Genomic DNA, 23,099 nt, shown 5'->3' with positions numbered 1-23,099 from the left:
GAACCCACAGGTCTATACAGCAGCATTGTGATCAAAGCCCCAGCCCTAAACCCCTGCATCGCTGCAGCTCCATCCTCGCTCCCCAGGTCCCCGGGGATCTGCTGGAGGTCGGGGATCCCGCGTCCTCCCGGCGCCAGAATCCCAGCTGGAGGGATTGTATTGGGGGATTTTACTGGGATTTGGGTGATTCCGGGCTCACCAGCCCAGCCACGTGTGGAGGAAATATTTGGTTACCGACACGAGCACGCACTCGGGTTTCAGCACCGGCTCCTGTTTACAGCCCATGCTGGGGGTGAATTCATTTGGCAAACGAAGCGGCACGGGGGTCACCGCTCGGCACAGCCTGTGGTAAACACATTGTCCGGCTCGGGGCCAGCGCCGCAGCGGTTGATCATCCCCGCGCACGGAACGAGGTCACGCCGGGCCAGCCCGTCCCAAAAACACCCCAGGGAGACGGGGGGATGGGACAACCCCCCATCGCCGCCCTCCAGGGACCCGTTCCACCCGTGGTGCTGCTCGTGTCCCCCCAGATGCCCCCAGGGACGCCCCTGTCCCCGGTGACAGCCCCATCCCCACGCGTGTCCCGAGCTGCTCGGTGCTCTGCTGGAACGCTGCGGAGCCCACGGGCAACGTGCTGGGGAAAACTAATTAAGTTTGCCTTGCCAATTAGTATGAGCGAGCAGCTTAGGACTTGCTAATTAGTTTAAATTTTACAGGACTGGTTTCCAAATGAGGCTGCGGGAGCCGCGCTCAGCCCAGTGACCCGAGCTGGGTGACATTCACAGCCAGGACGTGACCGTCCCCCGGCTCCGCCGGACCCAGACGCGTCGCATCGGTGACACCATCACTGAGAACGGGCAGCTCCTCACACCCACGGGGACCCTCCGTGGGACAGCTCGGGGTGAGGAGCAACAATCACAACAGGGGGGGAAAAATCCCATCCCAGCACAGGGGGACAACAGATCTCCAAGACACCCCAAGCCATGGGGTCCCCCCAACTTTGGGGTCCCCCAGGCTGGCAGAGCAGCTGCCCGCACACATACCCCGACACCTTCCCGAGCAGCTAATTTAAGACCCCTCTGCCTTTTATTTTTAGCAGAGGACATCTCATTTTGTCCTGCAATGTTTTTTTTTGTATTGCCTGATACGCCAACTATTTCCATCCGGCTGTTTACAGGCACCGGTGCCAGCGCCGCCCGAGCACCGGGGGCGGAGGTGCCGGGGGCTGCGGGGGTGCCGAGCATCCCTGCCCCAACGGGAGAAACCTCCCCCTCTTCCCTCCCTATTTATTGCCACGGGGTCTTGGTGCCGTGTCCCCAAAATCAAAGAGCACCAGGGACTCGCAGGGGTGGATTTACCCCACCCCACCTCTGAAAACTCAGTGCCGCATCCTGATACAACCAATAGTGCAGCGGAAGGATGCTCAGAGCTCGGCGATGGGCTTTGGGCTCCTGGATTTCGGGGGATACGAGCTCAGGCACCGGAGGAAAACTGTGAACGGGTTTGCCACGGCCCCATAACCATCAGCTGCCGGCAGGGCCGAGCTGAGGCCCTTCCCTGTGGGTCCGGGTTGGGGTTTTGCTCCTAAATTAAGGAGTTTAACCTGTTTTTCAGCCCTGGGGAAACACAGACCTGCTGAGCGAGAGCCGGGCTTCAGCACGGGCAGCGGAGAAGCTGCAGCGCTGCAGCCACTTCCCTCCTCTGTCTGTCCCTCTCCCAACCCCTTCCCTTGTCTGTCTGTCCCTTTGCAGCCCCTTTCTCCCCCGCAAACCCCAGCCTAGAGCACAGCCTGTGCCAGGCGGAGGTTTAAGCTCAGCCCAACCACAAAGGAGGAAGATTATTTGCTGGGCAAAAAGCCGACACTGCCACCTCCCACCCAGTGCCAGCAGCTCCTGGGGAGCTTAGGTGACCATTCAGGAGCTGCTTTCGCTTGATCTCTAAGCAAACTGAGCCAATCGGCAGGATCTCGTTATTATTACTTATTATTTAAGCAGAATTTAAAAGCTACATCTCACAAGGCAGGAGGTGCATCCCCCCGCATTACAAACCCCCCTGGCCGGGGTGCCCGGCAGGGCTTCGGGGTGGGCAAATCCCAGAAAGCTTTCCTTTTCCTCGCTAAAAGAAATTTTTGGGGTTCTTCCCCCCCCAAATCCCTAACACAGGCATCATAGGGGGAAGGGGCTGCAAGGGCCACAGCTGGACAGACACCCACGACACCCACAGCTGGACAGACACCCACAGCTGGACAGACACCCACAGCTGGACAGACACCCACGACACCCACAGCTGGACAGACACCCACAGCTGGACAGACACCCACGACACCCACAGCTGGACAGACACCCACGACACCCACAGCTGGACAGACACCCACAGCTGGCTGCAGCTGGGCTCGCTTGTTTTTCAGAGTCACGGGGGTTTCAGCATCAACATTTCGCAACCGTGGGGTGTCCCAACAACAACAACAACTCCTCGACTCGGCGAGCGTGGCCGCGGCCGCCCCGCGCTCCAGCTCCTTGCTGCTGTTGTCCGGCGGAGCGCGCTGCGGCAGCCTCACCGGGCCAGCGTTATTGCCAAAGCGCAGGGTGGAAAATGCCTCAAAGCAGCAGAAAAATGGAATATTTAGTTTTATTACTTTTTCCCTCCCTGCAGAAACCCACTAGGATGCTGCATTAGAAACATCTTCTCCCTCTGCCCTACACCCAGGAAACATTTTCTTTGTGCAGTGTTAACGTTGGGACGCTGCTCGCAGGGCCGGCCGCCCCGGGGCAGCCCAGCGCTGGCACGGCCAAGGCTTTCCAGGCTTTGGCAGCAGCAAAGCCGCAGCTGCTGGTGGGTTTTTGTTATTTTCCAACCAAAACCTTGTAATAATAACAAAAGCAATCATAAAGCGAGGGCGCTGGAAAGGGGCGGCCGCCCCCCTGGCCGTGGGGTGATGTGGAAGGACGGGACGCGGCTCCTTATCAGCGCCCTTGGCAGCGGAGCCGGCCAGAGCTTTGCGGCGTAAACATATTTTGCTGGTGTGGGCGGGCAGGGTTGAGCTGAGGACAACCGGCTCGGTGGCAACCAGAAACACCCCCCGCCCCCCCCCAAAAAACCTGCCTTCTTGCAGCAACCCCCACCTGCACACACCAGTCCTGGAGCAAACAACCAGCCCAGCTCACAGCAGTAAAACAGGAGCAACAGCAAACCCACCCCGGCCCCGCTCCCCGGCGTTTACCGGCTCTTTGCAAACACATTGACTCTCCCTCATTTTTTCGCACACAAACCTGCCGCTGAAGCAGAGCAAACCAGCTCAGGGTCCCCAGCTGTGACCATTGTCCCCACCGCGGCCACCTCCAACCAGCCAGAACCCCCCGGCTATCGCTGCCTCCATCACCGTGCTGGCATTTACACAACTGCTCGGCAGGAAAGCCCTTCTCCCTGCCCCACCAAACCCTTGCAGTTAAAAGCACCTGGGTGCAGGTTCGCTAACGAGGTGGGCAGTGGGTTAATTGCCAACACCTGGGGACACTTTGAGCTTGAGGAGCAGGTGTGGGAGTGCTGACCCATCGCAGGAGCTGCCCTGGGGTGTCGGGGACGGGGAGCAGTGACAGCCCAGCTGTGTCCCCACTGTCACCTGGGGCAGCCGCTGCTGGGGGTGGGGGTGCTGCTCGTCCCCTCCCCGGTGCCGAGGTTTGAGATGCGGTGACAGCGTGTGCGATGCCACCGCCCGTGTCCCCCCGCGCCGGCGTGCGGGCGGCAAACACGGCCGGGGTGGGAGCGGCGCTGGGGACAAAGTCCCACGGCACCGTGTTCCTGTGCACACCCGTGTCACCCACAGCTGGCAGCCCGTCCCGGGTGCCGTGGCGGGAGCCGTGCGCGTCCCCAGCACCGTCCCCAGCTCCCTGTTTGTGCACCAGAGCATCACGTGCTGCCGTCGGGTGACTCGGGAGGGGGGATTGTTTTTAAAGTGTTGTTGTTTTTTTGAACAAAGCCAAAATATTTGTGTCCCCGGGGCGACGGCTGCCAAGCCGGGGACGTGGCCCCGGGGTCCCAGCGGGTGCGGGGACACCCGGCTCGGTGGGGACGGGCCCTGCTGGCACCCCCTGCGCCAGCTCCACTGTTTATCCATAGACATGTTTGTGCGCGGCGCCCGGCCCCTTCCCGCTGCCAAACAACCGCAGAAAAGGCAAAAAGTCATAAAAACTTTCCATTGCCCAAGGGAGGGAGCGGCGACCGCGCAGCCCCACAGTGATGGACCCAGAGGGGGGGGCAGCCTCGGGAAAAAACAAGGGGTTGGGTTTGATATAGTGAATAAAGGTCCCATGGCACAGCCGGCACCGGTAGCACCGCTGACGTTGGGACTCATGGGGTGTCCCGGTGAGCACCGCGATGCCCATTTGCGCTGCCGTGATGCTCCCAGGGGACACGACACACGGCACATCCAGCACACCCAGCCTGCTCCAGACCCCATCGTCCAGTGTAAACCGACCCCGGTTTCACGGGTTCCCCCGCACCCGGAGGGGCTCACCGCCCGCACCGGCGGGGCCACGGCTCCGGGAAAGAGCTGCGATTCCTGTTGTGCCGCCGGGGAAAGCCCCGGCGCAGGGATGTGGGGACTTTGCCTGTGGTTTCCGTGGGCGGCAGCGGCTCCGGCAAACGGGCGGCTGAGTCAGCGGGTGGAGGCCGGGCCGGTGCCGCCCGGGCACGCCGGGTGTGCGGCTCCTTCCCGGCACCCCGGCAGAGCTCCGTGAGGGGGGACCCCCGGGACGCTGCGGGGACCAAAGCAACGCCTGCTGCTCTGGGGACAGCACGTGTGTCCCCGAGGTGCTCAGGGACACGTAGCCAGTGCTCCCAGCACCCATCAGAACCCACTCACTGCTCCCCAGCTTCAGACCCGCTGCAAAGATGCTGAATTTGGGGAGCGGACCGACCCCGTCGACAGAGCAGGGCACCCTCATTCGTGCAAAAGAATCAGGTTTCTCATTACTGAGCAAACAGAGCGGCCCTGGGTGCCCCCGCCGTGGGTTTTGGGGTGAGCTGCACCCCCCGGGGCTCAGCCCAGCTGGGCTGCGGGACGGCAGCGCTTGTTTTGGGAGCTGGACGGGTGCCCGGCCGGGTGGCAGCAGCTGATCCTCGGCCACCGCCGGGCTGCACCGGCACCGGCACATTCTGTCCCTGCCAGCGCCGGGACGGCGCGAGTTTCGTGTGTCACCCCCCCACGGTGCTGGCCCCCCGGCAGTGACCCCCGCCGGGGGTAACACAGCCACTGTGCCGGACCCAGCATCCGATGGGGACAGCCGGACGTGGGGGGGAAGGAGCAGCCCCCCAAGTGCTGCAGAAAGGGGCTGCGGGGCCATGAGCTGCAGGGGGGTCCCAGCGCCCTGCAGAACCAAGAGCTGCTGGGGGGGGGTCCCAGCACCCAGGGCAGAGGGGTCCCACATTTTAGGGACTGAACGCAGAAAGAGAGAGGAGCGGAGCTGGGAGGGGGCTGATGTTTCCACACCCCCCGGCACGGAGCAGATTTTTGCCGGAGGGTCTGGGAAGCATTTTGCCAGGCGTGGGGCCAAGAGCTATAAATACCCCCGCACTGTAATTGCATAACCCAGCTCCTGCCCGGCACCGGTCCGCGTGCCGCCGGCACCGCCGCACGTGGCGCGGGGCCGTCCCGGCTCCGCGGCCCCAGGGACCCCCGAGCCCCCCCGTGCCGATAACCAGGGGAACAGCACGGGCCGTTCGATACGGACTTTGGAGCGGGGGAGGATAAACAGCGGAAGGTTGGAGGGAGCAGCAGCGGTTGTGCAAGCGCTGCGGGGGGGGCTGCCCCTCGCCCTGGCTCCGAATAGCCAGACAGGGTATTTTTAGCCCCTCGGGGTTCGGGAGCCCAGCCCATCGCTGGCAGGAGCCCCAGCCCGGCTGTGCCCCCCCGGGTTGTGCTACTGTCCGTCTGGACGGGAAAAACCTGGAGGCATTCGTGAGATGTTCCTGGTGGAAAGATCCGTTCCACGTGGGGGGCGGGAGCGGTGCCCACCGGCATCGGGTTCGCGGCCCGGCATGGCCTGTCCCCGCGCTGGCACCGGCCCGGCGTGACGGGCTTTCCCAAAAAGGCTCGTTGGGATGGAGGGGGCGGCTCGGCCCCCTCTTCCCCGCTCCGTCCCTGGGAATAAGCGTCCCCTTGTGCGGTCGGGGCAGGTGATCGGGGTCTGACCGCAGCCCCCGGCCGTCGCTGCCGCGGGCGTTTGCCGGCACAGAACGGCTCCTTGTGCCGCGGCGGGGCGGCCGATCACAGGGTTTCCTTCGGAGGCATCTTTGTGCCTTTTGATGTCACCGAAAAGTCACGTAGCAGCGGCTACGGCGAGCAGATCCGGGCACGCATCTTCCCGAGTGGGGATGCAAATAAACCCGCTGTGGGGCCGGTTCATCCTCTTCCGAGGAAGGTTCCTGGGAACGGGCGGGACGCGGAGCGGAGAGCCGGTTTGCGTACAGGAGGCTCCTGCGGGCGGGCACGGGATGAGCGATCTCGCTGGGCCGCGGCCAAGCGCTGGGCCACCGGCAGCACGTGTGCCGGGGCGGCCGCCGCGCCGGGCGGCTCAGAAACGATTCAATTAAATGGGGGTAAGAGAAAAAACTTATCACATGCCAGTGGCAATATCTTTAAAGAGCACAGTCTGTGGAAGACAGAAGTAAACCTGACTCAAGCCTGGCTTTGCACGTGCCGGAATCTGCTGTGCTCAGCAGGCGTGGAGCAGAGAAATCGCCTTAAAACCCCAAATCCCAGCCTGAGGAGCAGGTGAAGGAGCCTCCCTGCTCCTCCTGAGCCTTCTGGGGAGCAGCCGGAGCCCCACCAGGATCCGGGGACGGAGGGGAGCGGGTTCGTCCTCCAACAGCCCCGATGCAGGAAACGAGGGTGGAAAAGACACCCCAGGAGTGATGGCAGCGATGGCTCAGGGCCCCGCGAGCTTTGCGACCGGAAAAAGGCCAAACCCCCCACGGTGGTGGAGCCGGGGACACGGAGCATCGCAGCATCCCGGTGCAGCCGAGCCTCCCAGTCAATCCCAGTGCAGAGCGGGACGGGCGGGATGGAGGGGGGTGTCCCCAGGGGGACGAAGCGAGGGGAGGGGACCTGCTGGGACACCCCAGGGGCCGCGCGGCGCTGGGCGATGGCAGAGCCGCCCGCAGGTCCAGCAGAACCAGAGCAATAACAAATAAATTACAACATCCAGGCAACGTCTGGGTTTAAAGAATTTATTTCAACCAAAAGTTCTCCGTACAAAAAGAATAATCAGAGACAAGAGTGGTCGCTACAAAAGTGTTCACAGATAGAAAAGTCACCTGAGCAATCCCGGCGAGCGGGAGGGATCGCCTCAGCGAGGAATGCAAAGGGGCTCAGCACCCGCGCTCTGCTCGGCCCCAACGGGAGCCCATCCCCAGCAGGAACCTTGGCCACCAAGGACTCGTTTCAACTCCGACCTCCCGCCGGCAGCTGCGGTTGCCACCAGCCCCAGATCTGGCTTCCTTCTTATCTTCTTGGCCACCACGGCGATGCCAGAGCCGCGGCTCCAACACCCCGTGGCGGTACCGCGGTTCTTGGGATGGTTTCAGCCCCATCGCAGGGGAGGAATCAGAATATTGGGCAGGCTTGGTGCTGACGCCCAGGAACCAGCTTTCCTGTTCTTTGTAAACAGCATCAAAACGCCCCCACAGATGGTAAATTCATCCCCCGAGTCCTCTGCTCTGGTAACAGCCCCTGGAAGCCTCTACAGTTTGGGTAGAGCAGCTCGAACCATTCCCCACACGGGCAGCACCGGGCTCGTGGCAAAGATTATCAGCAGTGGACAAAGTCTCTGCTTCATCTGGCCAGGAAAAGGGCCCTTTAGTGTCTGCGGGATCAGCAGCCCCGGTGAGCGGCCGCAGAAGAGCTGCACCCGCAGCGCCACGTGTGCACCAGCAAGCGCAAAACGTTCTCCAGAGCCCTGAGAAAACCTCCAAGCTCCTGTTCCCCACGGCAGGCGGCAAGGGGGGAGCGCTCCTGGCTCCTGCTCAACCTCCCCTGTTTTAACCCCAAAATCCTGGGGCGGTTATTAACCTTCCACGTCCTGTCCATCCACGCGCGGAGCTGCTCCACATGTTCTCCTGCCATGCATGAGTCCGCCCCAGCTCGGCGCCGGCGCGCGGGACGGTCCCGCGGGAGCGGCCGGGACAGCGAGCAGAGCCGCGTCACGGCCACCACGGCCCCGTTTCCAGCCCGAAGCGCTGCCAGGGTGCCGGTTTCCATCCCAAGGGATCTCCACGCCGTCAACCACGTCCCGTGCGCTTCTCTCAACAGGTCATGCAGCGTGGACGGATGGGATCTGAGGTGGGGTTGGGATCAACCTGCAAAGCCAAGTTCAGGGTTGAAAACCCCGGCGGCGGGAGCACTGCAGCCCTTTCCACCAGCCTTCCCAGATCAGGGGGGTTTTTACCTCTGAATACAGGGGAGGTGGTCGGAAGCGAAACTCCTGGATGTAGGCAAAGAAAGGACTTTCCAGGATGCTGCCGAGCTCGCTGCGGCACGGCGGAGCCAGGCTCTGCTCCGCATCCGAGCCGGACACCACCGACGAGTACTCGGGGGGAGCTGAGGGGAGAAGAGAGGCTTTAGGGAACAGGAAACACCCGCCACTAACGGGAGACACACAAGCAAAAAGGGTAAAAATCCATTCATTCCCAAATCTCCCCAGTTCCCCGCGAGGGAACCCAGGACATGCAGCACCACAACCAGCACCTGGGGAGCCACTCACCCTCCGGCTGCTCCGGGATGCTGCTCAGCCAGTCCAGGGTGACGCTGTACTGGCTGCTGACGCTGGACGTGCGGCTCCCGAACGGGTGCAGCGGGATGGTCCCGATGACAAGCGGCAGCTCGAGGAGCAGCTTGGACGTCCCAGGAATATCCACACAAACCTTCAGAGGCAGGAAACAAGCAGGGAAGCTCAGCTGTTGGTGTTTTCCCAGTCTGCAGGGGTGGGTACCAACCCAGAGCTGGCGGGAGGGAATTCACAGCGGGACGCAAACGGAGAGGGAAACGCTCCTGCAGGAGCAGCAACCGGGAAAACGCGACGCCTCCCACAAACCAGCCCCAAAAACCGCTGCACCAGCCCAAACAAGCAGAACGAGCGGAGGGGCGAAGGGAGACGCTGAGCTGAGCCCCAGTGATGCTCCCCACGCAGTCACTCACCTTCAGGGAATATTCCACCTGGATGATGCGGCACTGGAGGATGGAGGGACCCACCGGCGGGATCTTGAGCGCCCGCCCGTGCCACACCTCCCGCTTCCCCGCCGCGATGGAGTCCCCGACCATGCTGGTCACCACCGACTTCTTCTGCTTCTTGGTGCCGCGCGCGATGAAGGTCTGAGTCTGGATGATGGCCGCCTTGGGCACCACCGCTCGGCTGGTGCAGTTGTCGATCTCCGCAAAGATAGGGATGACCTCACCTACCGAGACAGACGCGCGTGTTGGAGGAGGAGGAGACGGAGCCCGGTCCTGCCTCAAGGAATTCCTGCATAATATCACCCAGGGCACACGGTTTAATCCCCAGGAGCGTGTCCCAAGGGGGCCAGTCCCATCAGCTGTGCACACGTGAGCTCTCGAGTGGATTTAACGCCAGAAATGAAGAGCTCGGCTCGCAGTGACCCCACATCCCCTCCCGCTGGGGTCGACCCCGCGCCCGCAGGGGTTCAAGGGCACCAGCGCGTCGTCTCACCTGGGGTGTAGCCTTTTCGGTCAATCTTGGCGGTGACAGAAACCTGCCCGCGATTGCAGTACCAGGCACGAGCAAGTTTCTCCTTAGCGCCTGCCTGGGGAGCCTGAAAAAAAGGGACATATTTAAGCCATTTACTTAAGAAAGGATGAAACTCAAAGCGAGCACCTCCCCGGCACTGAGAACCTGCCAGGGAGCATCGGCAGCTTCTCAGGTATGTGACGCAAGACGCTGTCGCAATGCATTCAAGTTTGCGAAAATTCGGGGCGCTCACCAGCAGCGCCGGCGTGTTGATGTCGATGGGCTCGATCACGGTGAACTCCTTCTTCACCTTCCTCACCGCGGCCCAGGGCCTGCGCAGCTTGGCCTTCACCCAGTAGCGCACGCTGCCGTGCTTGCCCTCGAAGGAGGTGGCCAGGGTCCTGTGCCGGGGAAGGGGCGCTTTAGAGGGCTTTGCTCAAAGAGTCAATTTTGAGGCGCCCTGTGCCCTCCCCTTTGCGTTAAGGCAACAAAAAAGCACCGACTTACTCAGGGAGCTGGAAGGTGAAGGGGAACTCGTGCCTTCCTGCCTGCAGGACAGTGACCTCGCCGTTGTCTGTGGGCAGAACAGATTTAAGATGATCATCTCCTCCTGCAGAACAAGCCGGCGGTGGGGACGTACAGCAAACGAGCAGCGGGGCGGCACAGGGACATTTCAGCGCGGGTTAAGCTGCAGCAGCACTAACAGAGCTGCAACATGAGAGCCGGGCACGTCCCGCGGGCGCTCTCCACGTGTCTCTGGGCACGCACGACCCCGTGACACCCCTCGGGAGCCGAAAAGCGTCCCTGGGAGGGCTCCATGTCACCCCACAGCCACCCAGCAACAAGAGCCCAGAGACGCCCGGCCAAGCCGGGAGCAGACGAGACCCTGTGCCCCCCAAGTCTGCACCCCCGCACGGAGCAGCTGGGGCGGGAGGGGACATCTGGGGGTCACACAGTCTGACCCCCCGCTCACAGTAAAGTCCTGAACCTCTGCAGGAGTTTTCTAACGCTGCTTCCCTGCCCAAGAGCACCCACAGCAAAGGGGGAGCCCGGTCTCTAATCGGGGTGCCCTGCAGAGGGAGAGGGGCTGGCTGAGCACCCCAGGGTGCACTCAGCATTTGGGGTGTCTGCAGGGTGTCCACACCCCATCCCCAGAGTGCCCAGACCCTCAGGCACCCCACGCACCCACATTTCAGCTGGTCGAGGTGTCCCACATACCCAGATTTCAGCTGGTTGGAGTGTCCTACACACCCAGCAACTGGGGTGTCCCACGCACCCAGATTTCAGCTGGTTGGGGTGGCATGCACCCAGCAACTGGGGTGTCACACACCCCCGCATTTCAGCTGGTTGGGGTGTCCTTGGCACCCAGATTTCAGCTGGTTGGGGTCCCATGCACCCAGATTTTAGCTAGTTGGGGCATCATGCCCCCAGCAACCGGGGTGTCCTGGGCACCCAGATTTCAGCTGGTTGGGGTGTCCCACACACCCAGATTTCAGCCAGGGTGTCTCATGCACCCAGATTTCAACTGGTTGGGGTGTCTGGAGCACCACACACCATTATTTCGCCTCCTGGGGTCTCCAGTGCACCCCCATCCCCACTCTCGGAGCCAACCGGAGCCCCCCGTGGGTGCCACCCCGAGCGGGTTGCCCGACCCGGGGGTGCCCCCGGCGGGGTTACCGTACCTGGGGGTGCCAGCAGCGTGTCTCGGTGGTTGAGAAACTCCACCTGGTCGCTGTAGCTCTGGGTGTAGGCGGTGCTGGAGCCGGCGCTGCGGGACTCGGTCCAGTGCACGCAGGCAGCGCCCATCGCCCGCAGGCTCAGGGCGCCGAGTCGCGCCGGGGCCGCCAGTTCCAGCACCACTCGGCCCGTCACCGCCTGCCCGGGGCTGAAAGCCACCGGCCCGTCCCTCTCCGCACCCTCCAGCATCAGCAAGAAGCGTTTAACGCGATCGAAGATCATGGTGGGAACGCGCACGGAGCCGCCGCCGCCCGCCCCCGCTTTAAGTGGCCGGCGCGCCCGGGGGCGGCCCCGGGGGGGCGGGACGGGACGGGACGGGGCGGTGCGGCCTCAGCGGGCGCTGGAAAACAAGGCAGGGAGCATGTGCGGGCCGGCCCCCGCGTCCGCGGGGCTGCTGGGGGTGCGTGGGGGTGCGTGTCCCAACCCCGCGTGGGTCCCCGCCCCGCGTGGGTCCCCAGGCGCCCCGGAGCGCGGGTGCCCACGGGGACGTGTCGCGGAGCACACGGGTGACAGAGGCGAGCGCTGCCATGGAGAACCCGCTGTGTGTTGCTCAGCGCCCCCCAAAACCCCCCTGCCAGCTCCCGTCCCACCCTTGGGATTGTGGTACCGGCCAAAGTCCACGTTCCCAGGGTGAAATCTCGGGGTTTCTCCCCCGGAGCCGCAGCCCGTTTTGTTGCAGCCCCCGTGGGCGAGGGCTGCGGCGCACACGGCTCCGCGTCCTTCCCGTCCCGGGACACGCTCCCGGGGTCGAACGAGCCGTGGCTGGGTCTGGGCTCCTTGCCGGCGCGGCCGGGCCAAGTGGTGACGAAGGGAAAGCGGTCTGGGACACGGCTTCGCTGATTTCTAAGAAACCAAGAACTGGCTCCTATTCAGCTTGTGCAATTGTGGAGCGAGCAACACATCTTCCCTCTGCCTCGCTAACCAGGCGAGCGCTGGTTTTCCACCAGCTCGTGCTGGGTTTGTGTGGTGCTGCTCTGAACCCCAGCGACCCATTGCAGCTCCATGGCGCGGGGACTCGCTCCGGCAGCAGCGTCAGCCGGGTTAAAAGCATAAACACTGAGAGTGGTGGTTCTCGGTGTGGACATCGGTGTTAGCAGCACCCTGAGATGTCATAAAAGGGAGGAGAAAGGGGTCTAGGCCCCCTCTGAAAGAGTTAATATGGCTTTGGAAACTCCCAGTTCAATCACGATTGTCACGTTTGCAGAGCACCAGAGCTCAGCAGCCCCGGCGCGGGCTGGGGATGAGGCAAAACAGGCGTTAAAAATGTTACTCAGCCAAAATTTCTGAGGATTTTTGCGAGTTGCTCCCAGCCGTGCTGGGCAGGACCTGCTGTGCTGAGCCGGGTTGATCTCGGCCACCGAAAACGAGCTGGGTTGGAGCCTCAAGGAGCTCTCGGCGTCTCCAAAGGCTACTGGAATTGTCTGCCTCCTTCCCCAAGGGAAGGGAACCGGGGTTTATTTTCTGTGCACGACTATTTGCAGCCACAAGCAAATATGAATCATCGCAAATCCTGCAAAGGGAGCCTGACAACAAGAAGGGAAAGAAGGAAGGGAGGCATGTCACAGTGAAGGGGTGACAGCAGCGCTGGGGAGGCGCCCGGTGTCCCCACCGCGGTGCATGGGGACATTAGAGGCGGTGGGGTCTCGAGGGGGCTGGAGCCTTGGCTGGGCTGAGGCAGCTCCATCCCGAGCTTGGCATCTTCCTCCCGCTCCCGCCTGTCAGCGCGCGGCCCTGACTCAGCCGCCGCCCACGGACGGGATCTCTGCAAACCCTCCTCCTGCGTCTCGGGTGTCCCCAGCCACCCCTCGCTGCCCCCGTGCGGGTGGGAAGCCCCTCTGTGCCCTCTTTTGGGACCCCAGCGCCGGGCGGGGGTCCCTCCTCCAGACACGGCAGCTGTGGGACCACAGCCAAGGGATTTTTCATTCAAGAACACTCCTGGGCGCCCAGACCCAGCTAAAACCCAGGCCAGGCTCAGTGCAGGAAAGATCTCCAACTCTTCAGCCCCACCTAGAGTCTGGCCAGGCTTAAGCCGGTCCTAACAGGAGCTGAACATCCAGCCCAGCCCAGAAGGGGCTTCTCCTTCCCTGCCGTGCTTGCTGGGACCTGGTGGCTTCTCCCCACTGACCTGCAGCCACATGAGTGTCCCTGGAAAACCAAAAAGAGGGGGACACAGCGGGTGACAAGGAGAGTCAGCAGCTCTGCGCTGAGCCGGCGTGGGGACCAGGCGGGACAACACGCGGCCTCGCACAGGCGCACGCTCCAGCCTGAGGAGTAATTCCATCCCTGCCAGGCCTGTGAGCGTTGCCTGTGTATGGGGATTATGGAGCCGATCAAGGGCCGACCCACAGTGGGACAAGAGCCCCGATGTGCTCGTAGCCCACGTGCTGTAACTATCCATTCAAATAAAATGGTTTCTAGGTGTTGGCCTCTCCCCAGGGTCGGACACCCAGACGTGCTGCGAGACCTTGGGACAGAAGGAATCGTGGCACAAAAAGTGCTTCTGTTCCCTCGGGCTCTCCTGCATCACCTTGTGCTGAACAATCCAGGGTCTCCCCCGCCTCTGCTCATCAAACCTCCGTCCTTCCCTCTCTTCCTGCCCCCCGTCTAACGTGGTTACACAATATGTGTTTAAATACGCCACACATCCTTCTTTCACCCTTTTTCTTGTCTGGCGGGGCAGCTCCCCAGCACCAGCGCTCACCGCCCTGCCAGGAAACCGCAGATAAAGCCCCGGGCCGGCTGCGGGGAGAGCAGAGGCAGAGCTGTTATCTGCTGCCTTCCCTCCTCTGCGCTGCCTCGTTACCATGACAAACCTGCCGCTTCTAAACCCCACGCAGACACGGTTCGGCTCATCAAGAAGCAGCAAGAAGGGAGCAGTCGCAGGGACTTTGGGATGACAGCCCGTTTTCAGCTGGCTGGTATCAGCAGGGTTCTCAGTCACTGACACTATGAAATGCCCTCAGCACCAGTGAAGTCCCTGGGCCACCGCCGGCGCTGGGCACTTGTCACAGGCGAGAACAAGGCCACCGGGAAAAGGAAACCCACAGAGCCATGACTGTAATCACTGGAAAGGAGGATAAGAGACGCGTTTTCATGAGACCAAACGGCGTTAATGAGAGGACGGGCAGCTGAGATGTCCCATATCCCTCAGCTCTGGATCAGTTCATCCCAGCCACACAAAGAACTCAAGCGCCTTGTCCTCTCGCAGTGGATCTAAGCAGCACGCCAGCGGGGCACGCGGTCCCAGCACCAGGAAACCGAAAACCAATATTTACTGACCTACTAAGTGCTCTTTCCACACTTGCGAACAGATGCTTCTATTTGCGCTTCCCCGTGCAAACAGAACAAAAGCCACAACTCTTTCGTGCTCTACTGGCCTCAAATTTGCAAGCAACCTCCTAGAAACCAGCAGGAGAGGAGAAGGTGTCCAAGAAGGACAACCCTGCTTGGGTGTTCAAGCACCCACCAGGGCAGCGGTTACCCAGAGGGGATTCCAGCAGCCCAAGGGGGTCCTGGAGCAGAGAAGCGCCCCCGTGCCGCAGCCTTACCGGGGACGAGCTGGCAGCGGCGGTGCAGGAAGGTCTGGTAGGCGGTGTAGTCCCGGTAGACGGTGTTGAGCCCCATGCTGTGGCTCTCCAGCCAGTGCGCGGTGGCGCGGCCGCGAGCGAGCACCTCCAGCGCCCGCAGCCGCAGCGCGCCGCGCAGCTCCAGCCGCACGCGCCCGCGCAGCAGCTCCCCGCTGCCGTACGCGCCCCACGCTCTGTCGGCGTCCAGCTCCACCGACAAGCTCCGCACGCGGCCCAGCAGCTGCATCGCGGCCGTCCCCGTGTCTGCAGGCCCCGCCTGGGCTGGGCGAGCGGGACGAGCAGCTCTGCAGCCCGAGGGGACGGGAGGGAAGAGCAAAGGCTACACTGAGGTCCCCTAATTTATCCCTGCCCCAAACTGGCCCAGCCCCACAGGCCTAATCATCGACATGGTTGGACTGAGACCCTGTTTTGCAGCGGTGCTTTAGCGCTGACCTCACTGAGGATGGGGCCAGGGAGACGAGTGACGTGGTTTTAAACCCGTCGAGAAATAACGTGACTTCAGCTTATCTCCAAGTCACAGACACTGTTGACATGTGACGGGAACGTGCTGGCGGCTCCGTCGGCAGGAAGGGGTGTCACGCACCATTCACATCGCTGTGGGAATCAAAGAGAAGCTGCTTGGCCCCCCTGGTTGGTTCAAACGTTCCTGGGGCGCTGCTGGAGAGGAGGTTAGAAAGCCAAGACCCTCACCCCAAAAGCCAATTGTACTTTCTGTGTCTGAAGTCGCATCAAAATCCAGATGCAAAAGAACGTGGATAACCACGGGGGCTGAGCAGCCCGTGCTGCTCCCTCGTTAAAACACCCGCATCCCAAGCAGAGTTAGTGCAAGCTCAGCATTCAGGGTGAGTTATCGACTCAACAGAAATACACCTCCAGGAAAACATCCCAAGCTGGGGAGAGCTGCCTCTCCGCCCTGCTGTTCACTGACCTTCGGTTTCAAGGCCTTGACACCAAAATCCAAACAGACAACAAGGGAATATTCCAGCCCACACGCACCCCTGACGGTGCCTCTCGCTTTGCTTCTGCTTTCTTTGCCCTATCTCGGAGTTTCCCCCACCCCAGGCGCTTCCTCCTGCCTCCAGGCACTCGCTGGGTCTCGCAATCCAAAGAAATGTGTCACCCGTGTCCTTTGGTTAATCTCCCAGTGTTTATTCTTGTTGTCACAACACCTTCTTGTGTCCTCTTTCAATCTGAGAAATAAAAGTTCCCCGTAATCACACCCAGACGGGCCAGAGCGGGACAGCGGGACCGCTAACAGGTAACGCCATGTGGAGGCAGCTGCAGCGCAGCGAGTTCTGGGCGCTCGCTGAAGGGGGGGAACATCAGGGCGCGAAGTGCACCCTCCTGGTGGGACGGTATTTCTTCAGGGTCCCCAGGGGGACGGAGCTCACTTGGCAGTTTGCGTTTGGGGTTTCTGCTGGGCCTCCGGACTTGGGTGTGAACGCATCTCGCTGCTCAGTCCCGAAGAGAGCCGGCGCCTTCCAGGGCAGCGCCAGGGGCGAGGATTTCATCTGAGGAGGGAGAAAAGCCTTCAGCATGCGAGGACAGGGCTGGGAAGAGGCAGGAGGTAACGTGGCACCTGGCGGCTTCTACCTCTGGGGAACCAGAATCCCCTTCGCCCTCCCTCTGTTGTTCCTTGGCTCAGGAGTTTGTCTGCCCGTCCTTCCTCTCCCCTCAAAGATTCTTCTCAGCTCAATCTCTGCTCCCCCCGAGCGTTTACATGGGACGGGAGGCAGCCGGGATTTGATGCTCAAGAGTACACACCAAAGCTGGTGGTTAATGGGGAGGCTACAGCTTTGCTTGGTATAATCCCGCTTGCCTAAGCCACCCTGTGGTAAATCCCAGCCTATTAAGGCTGTACCTGCTGTAGCGTGTCTTCAGAGAGCCGCTGTTTCTGCTGTCTGTGTGGGACCAGCATGGCCTGCGTGGTTGTGACACAACTCCCATCTGCTGACAGATGGAATTGGAAGAGAAATTAAATTCAAGCCAGTAAATTAGGAGGCAACATGAGAAAAGCTTTGCAGTTTGACTAGCAGTCCCAGATCTGCGTGTATTTCCATTAACGAGAGGAAAAGACGGGCCTTGCCGTCGTGCTTGGCTGAAAACCTTGGCTCAGACAGAAGACAATTCTCAAGGTGAGGAGGTAAATGAAGAGATTCACATGGCAGTTACAGGAATATCACTCTGTTTTCTAGTTATAGAGCTGCTCTAGAAGTTTGGGGCCAAGGAGAAGATCAATTCAGCTATGATCTGTTCCAGATTTAGTAAAATAAATGGCTTAAAACAAGATACATGGCATGAAGGGACCTCTCAGTTGCAGAGCACTGGCCATCAGAAACAGGAGGCAACGTCAGAGGAGGATTTTTGTAATGTCCTCCACGACCAGCTCTAACCACAGCCCTTCCTGAGGTTGCGCAAGCACAGCTTTTGATCCCAAACATAAATGCAAAACAGCTTCTAAAAAACAAACCATCTCCAACCCGCCTCCTTTCCCAGAGCACCAGGCGCTGTTGCCCCTCACACGGGGCCAGGAGAACCCCAGCAAACTCCATCCAGCACCATGACAGCCGGAGCAACGCGGCCTTACTGTGGTAGTCGAAGGGGATGTGGCTCTGGCGGTGGCTCTTGCCATCTGCTGTCACCCTCTGGCCCTGGCAGGGTGGCTGGTAGTCTGCCTGCTGTGTTGTGTTGAAGAAACGGGAGCCCGAACGCTCGTCTCCCAAGCAGACGCTGCTTCGGTGTTTCTGCAGCAGCAAGTCGGGCTTTGGGGAGAAGCTCCACCTGTCAGTCTGGGGAACACAAGAGCTGCGTTAATAGAAACAGGCTGGGAAGGCACCTTATTGCATGTTACACCCTGCACAGCCCAGAGTGGGAAGGGGAGAAGGGACGACAGCGTCAGCTTTAGGTGCCAGAAGAATGTCTGTCAAAAAGAGAGAGTCTCCAGCAGAGAAACACCCGCTCGGAAAGCTGGGAACAGACCTCTGGGTAGGAGAGCCGTGTAGTAGTAGTTGCTGTCAATGCTCGGTTTCGCTCGGGGTCTTCATCGCCTCTGAGGATGGAGGAGGCGTTTTTGTTCAGACGGACAGTAGTCACAGGCTCTGGCAGAAGTGAGAGGGAAGGATGTCAGAGCATTCTGGTTTCTCAACAATTTACAGCCAGAGCAGCTTCTGCTCATGCAGTAAAGCGCAGGAAGGAAAAACGGTATTTAACCAGCCAGGGAAGCGGAGTGCGGGTGACACTGAGCCTCACAGCTCATATACCTATTATATGAATGCATTATATCCTTTTCTACAACTATATCGCTAAAACCAAGTGACAAAGCCTCCTGTTGGGCTGGTTCTGAACCTCAGCGGTGGTCCGCACACGTTGTCGCTGTGTCCCACCTGGCTCGTGGGCCGGGAAGAGCTCTGACGTGGAGGTGGAGAACCGGCTGCGGCCGTCCCCCAGCCGCACGCTCGTCTGGTGGACCTGGGAGACAGCACGTTCCTTGTCGTAGACCCTGCAAGACACCAGGTGCTCAAATAGCAACGTCCACCAGAAAGAGCAGTTCCAGGGGACGCCTGTCGGGCTCTGCTGCTCATACCTGTGTCCCTTCTTGTCCGGGGCACTGTAGGCATATTTCTGCTCGCTCGTAAATCCACTGCTTGTGGGATCGCCAAATTTAATTGAAGAAATGTGCTGAAGGGAAGCCAAGAGAGGCACAGAACAGCCACTAAAGCACAATCCCTTTGTTTCCCGTCTTCCCATCCATATGATTTTCACTTGTGCAGATCCCACCCCTTTCAGGACAGAATTCAACATGCAATCGTGCTGCCTTTTAACAGCGTCTCTCCCCCCACCCCAAAAAATCGTGCTGTTACCTTCCCACTTGGCTTGGCAGGCGGACTCCATTCACCTTTAAACTGTGCTTGGTAAGAAGTGTTGTAGTAGAACTGTCCATCCCCTCTGATAGTGGGAACACACCCTGCCAGACAGCCGGGAGGGAAAACGAACGGTGTTATTAATACTTCTAAACACGCTCTGTTTGCCCTGGTAAGGAAATATTAATGATCTTGAAGCTGCAGTCTCACGACAGCTGCTGTTTTAGTGGTTAGGACTGCTGAATCCATTTCATATAATGAAAGGGCAAAAGGGATTAACGCCGGGTGAGCTACAACACTGCAGGACGTGGATGTGGTGCAGCAGAAGTGTCGCAGCTCTGGTGGGGAAACTGCAGCATCGGAGGACTCAGCGAGTGTTGAAAACAGCTGGAAAAGCTGTGCAGATAAAGCTCAGCTGGCGAGCAGCTCTAGTAAGTGCTGTTGACCTCTTTTATGAGCATCAGATTGATTTGCTCAGTGATAAGGAGTAAAATATCCAAATAGTTAGAACAGCTTTAATTGCTAAGAGCCAAACCACCCAATCCCCCCGTGCCCAGGACTGCGTGGAGCTTTGGGGACTTTGGGGAATCCCAGAGTGTCGGGGGTTGAAGGGCCCTGGAAAGCTCATCCAGTGCAATCCCCCCATGGAGCAGGAACACCCAGATGAGGTTCCACAGGAAGGTGTCCAGGCGGGTTGGAATGTCTGCAGAGAAGGAGACTCCACAACCCCCTGGGCAGCCTGGGCCAGGCTCTGCCACCCTCACCGGGAACAAGTTTCTTCTCAAATTTAAGTGGAACCTCTTGTGTTCCAGTTTGAACCCATTACCACTTGTCCTGTCACTGGTTGTCACCCAGAAGAGCCTGGCTCCATCCTCCTGACACTCCCCCTTTAGATATTTATAACCATTAGTGAGGTCTCCTGTTCTCCAAACTAGAGAGACCCAGCAAGCTCTGTGGGGGGCTTTGGGGAGGTGCTGGGGACAGGTGCCCGTGACCCGCTCACCCCAGCGCGGCCGCGGCCTGGCCGGCTGCCCCTCGTGCGCGGGGTACGAGGCGCTGTAGGTGGAGGCGGGGAGCCCGATCCTGTCCCTGTCCCCGCGCGGGATGCTGTCCTGCGGCGGGGCGGCGGGCGGGGGCGGCGGGGCCGGCGGGGGCCGGGGGAAGCTGTCCCGGGTCTCCGAGCTGAGGACGCGGATGCGGGGGTCCGCGTGCATGCGGACACACGACGCCGGGGGGACAAACGGTGCCACCGGCTGCAGGGGCTTCTCTGGGAACGCCAGGCGGGTTTCCGAGCAGGTCTCCCCGCCGTCCCCCCCGGGCGGGCCCAGCACCTGCCCGCTGCAGGGCAAGGGGGCCGGGGGCGGCCTGAAGAGCCCCCAGTGAGGGGGGAACTGGCTGTGAGAGAACGACCGGCGGGCAGCGGCCGGCGCCTGGCGCTCATCCCCCAGCTGGAAGTGAGACGCCTTCATGAAGGGAGCGCCCGTGAGGGGCGCGGGGATCGCGGGGACCGTGGGGATCGCGGGGACCGCGGGGACCGCGGCCGCCGCCTGCGCCGCCATGGCCGGGCGGGCTCAGCGCGGCACCGCTGGGCCGCGTCGCTATGGCGACGGTTCCGCCACCTTCCCGGCGTGCACCGCGCCGCGCCCGCACAGCGCGGCCATGGCGGCGGGAGCGCTCAGCGGCCTGGTGGCCGCTCTGGAGTCCCACCGGGGCCGCGACCGGGTGGTGAGTGGCGGGGCGGCCCGGCGGGCGCTGCCCGTGCGGCCGGGCGCTCACCGGCTGTGCCTCCGCAGGTCCGCGCTCTGTGCTACGGCTGCCAGCTGGCGGGCGGCGCGCTGGCCGGGCCGCAGCCCGCGCCGGCCGGGCTCCCCGGGGGCCTCCTGGCCGCGTCTGCCCAGCTGAGCGCCTGCCGCACGGCCCTGCGCCTGCTCGACGACTTCGCCGTGCTCAGCTACAGCTGCAGCTACGGGCTGGGCCCCCAGGTGAGCGCGGGTGCACCGGCAGCGCCCCGGCCACCCCACGCGTGTGTGTCTGAGGAGAAGCCGCCAAATTAACCTGCACTGTGATTAAGTTATAACAGATGCACCCATCATTAACCGATTGGCATGATCAGTGCTTTCTGACCCCCCACAAAACCAGGGGATATTTTTCAAGTTTTAGACCCTTCTGCTTGACAACAAGGAGACAGAAGATGAAGTGATACAGTGTTTAGAAGCAGAGTGCTTCGTTTATGTTTAACTAATAATTAATAGAGATATTGTAAGTAAGAAATTAATCACTCATAGCTAATGTCATCAATTCTTTCTCAGTATAGATGTAGGTCAAAATTTGTAATAAAAACACATAACAAAATTGTAACAAAAATATGTAATATTTATGTGAATATAAGCAAAGCAAGAACATGGAGTCTGTGGAGCAGTGACGGAGGATGATCCCCAGAGCCCCCAGTGCTGTTAAAATGAAGAACGCCGCTTACCAGTATAACTAACTCTGCTGTTTGTGCCTGCAGGATGAGGACCCGCTGGTGCGGGGGCTGTCGGTGCTCAGCAACCTGGCCAACCAGCTCTACTACCCCTGCGAGCACGTGGCGTGGGCGGCGGACGCCGGCGTGGTCCGCGTGGGCTCCCAGAGGTGGTGGGCGCTGAGCACGGGGCTCTGGGCCGCGGCGCTGCTGCTGGGCATCCTGCGGTAAGGACGGACGGGGGAACCGCCCTCCCGGAACCTGAAAGGAGGAACCCTCTTGAAACGGATACTATACGTTAATGCAGCAGCTCCTCTGCTGCAGAAGGGCGCTCTGCCTCACCGGTGTGCTTAACGGTAGAGAAAACCCTCCCCTTCGATGCTACAACAGAAGTAACTCTGTTCTTTTCAGGTCCCTGAGAATCTTGTTCCAGTTACGACGAAAGCTGAGGCAGCACAAGGGGTATGATTCCTTTCCTCGCCTATACAGCTGATTTAACCCACATATTTCTGTTGGTATTTGCGAGCTGTTGCTAATTATCGTTATGCTACGGGTTGTCACTAATATTACACTTCCGACAGTACGTCTTCGCCTCTGAGTCGGAAGGAAGTGAAAGCCCAGGTGAAGGCTGAAGTTCTGAGCATCCTGGCGAGCGCGGCGGATCTGTGCAATGCCATCCACTGGCTGCCCCCGGGCTTCCTCTGGGCCGGGCGCTTCCCTCCCTGGCTGGTGGGTCTCCTGGGGACCGTGTCGTCCCTGATTGGTATCTACCAGGCGTCCAGAAGCGGAAATTCTGAATCTTCATAAACTGTCACGAAGCTTCAGGAGCTCAGTTTGTGCATGGTAAAAATGCCTTTATGGAGGCAGGGGGAATTAACTCTCTTGGGTGTTGATGATTGTAATTCCGCGCATCCTGGAGCTGTAGCTGAGCTGTCTATTGTGGAGAAGATTGATTGCAGTGAACAATTTTTATCACTCTTCATCAGAGAAATCTTTCAGGCGAATCCTGCGAAAATCAAGAAATCTCCTAAGATGGGGAAAAAAGTCACTTTAATCTTTCCTTCCTGTGTCTTAAGAGACAAATACAACCCTGCAGTCTTCACTGTCATTTAAAAGAGCACAAAGTCAGAGTTTTGCGGAGAAACGGCCACCGTTCTGTTGCACAAAACTTCTAAGGGACGGATGCGGTGAGTTGGAGCCGCGGGCTCAGCGCCGGCGCCTCACCTGCGTCAGGGACTCGCACCCTGGGAGCCTCTCCGATCATTTGGTGTCTGAGCCCAGAGCACAAACAGCAGCAAGTGCTGCTTTTGTTTGTGACAGTTCTGCCGCTTTAGAGGCGAGAGGGGAAGGAACAGCAGCTGTGCGCGGCGCTCCCCGAGCGCGCTGCCGGGCTGCGCTACTGATTACGGAGAAACCCTGGAAATTGAGCCTTCCCGTGGAAGCAGCGGCGCCCTGAGCCTCGGCGCTGCCTTTGCGGGTTGCCACCGGGGGGAGCTCTTCCCCCCGACTCCACCAGAAGCCAAACGGTTGTTTTTTCTTTTAAAAAAGCAGCAAATTTATTAATTGCCTTATAGAGTACCAATTAAACCTGTGCCAAGATGAGTTTCACAGTTATATTTCTAGGCGGCGCCCACAATAAATGAGATGAATGCTTCAAAGGTGGCCTTGAGTGATCTTTCGCTCTGATAACTGGGCAAACGTTCGTTATCTGGTTCTA

At 60.4% G+C, this 23,099-nt stretch overlaps 3 protein-coding genes across 6 annotated transcripts; 1 reads left to right on the top strand and 2 right to left on the bottom strand.

Annotated features, from left to right (window-relative positions):
* Positions 1-7,211: 7,211 nt before the first annotated feature.
* On the bottom strand, positions 7,212-15,926 carry ARRDC2 (arrestin domain containing 2). Of its 3 annotated transcripts, none has more exons than XM_082072414.1 (8): positions 15,023-15,926; positions 10,245-10,311; positions 9,991-10,138; positions 9,720-9,822; positions 9,194-9,450; positions 8,760-8,919; positions 8,445-8,596; positions 7,212-8,355 (listed from the first exon to the last, which is right to left on the bottom strand). In XM_082072414.1, the coding sequence occupies exons 1-8, from the start codon at positions 15,285-15,287 to the stop codon at positions 8,302-8,304; spliced, it is 1,206 nt and encodes a 401-aa protein (XP_081928540.1). In that variant the 5' UTR covers positions 15,288-15,926; the 3' UTR covers positions 7,212-8,301. The 3 variants fall into 3 exon arrangements, with proteins under 3 accessions (XP_081928540.1, XP_081928538.1, XP_081928539.1); XM_082072412.1 differs by lacking the exon at positions 15,023-15,926 and adding an exon at positions 11,420-14,836 and having other exon boundaries at positions 10,245-10,347; XM_082072413.1 differs by lacking the exon at positions 15,023-15,926 and adding an exon at positions 11,420-14,834.
* Positions 15,927-16,055: 129 nt separating this feature from the next.
* Positions 16,056-20,480, bottom strand: SAXO5 (stabilizer of axonemal microtubules 5; the record flags this gene model as incomplete). 2 transcript variants are annotated; one of them, XM_082072410.1, is made up of 8 exons in its annotated part: positions 16,056-16,572; positions 16,923-17,011; positions 17,649-17,850; positions 18,041-18,159; positions 18,445-18,560; positions 18,645-18,739; positions 18,922-19,025; positions 19,925-20,480. In XM_082072410.1, 8 exons carry the CDS (start codon positions 20,478-20,480, stop codon positions 16,384-16,386), a joined length of 1,470 nt encoding a protein of 489 aa, XP_081928536.1. In that variant the 3' UTR covers positions 16,056-16,383. The 2 variants fall into 2 exon arrangements, with proteins under 2 accessions (XP_081928536.1, XP_081928537.1); XM_082072411.1 differs by having other exon boundaries at positions 16,923-17,008.
* Positions 20,466-23,034, top strand: PEX11G (peroxisomal biogenesis factor 11 gamma). Its single transcript, XM_082072415.1, has 5 exons — positions 20,466-20,646; positions 20,715-20,903; positions 21,431-21,609; positions 21,794-21,844; positions 21,964-23,034. The coding sequence occupies exons 1-5, from the start codon at positions 20,479-20,481 to the stop codon at positions 22,187-22,189; spliced, it is 813 nt and encodes a 270-aa protein (XP_081928541.1). The 5' UTR covers positions 20,466-20,478; the 3' UTR covers positions 22,190-23,034.
* The last annotated feature ends 65 nt before the right edge of the window (positions 23,035-23,099 follow it).

Source organism: Streptopelia decaocto, assembly GCF_964273445.1.
Source record: "Streptopelia decaocto genome assembly, chromosome: 24".
NCBI lineage: Eukaryota > Metazoa > Chordata > Aves > Columbiformes > Columbidae > Streptopelia > Streptopelia decaocto.
This window is presented reverse-complemented; position numbering and strand designations above follow the sequence as displayed.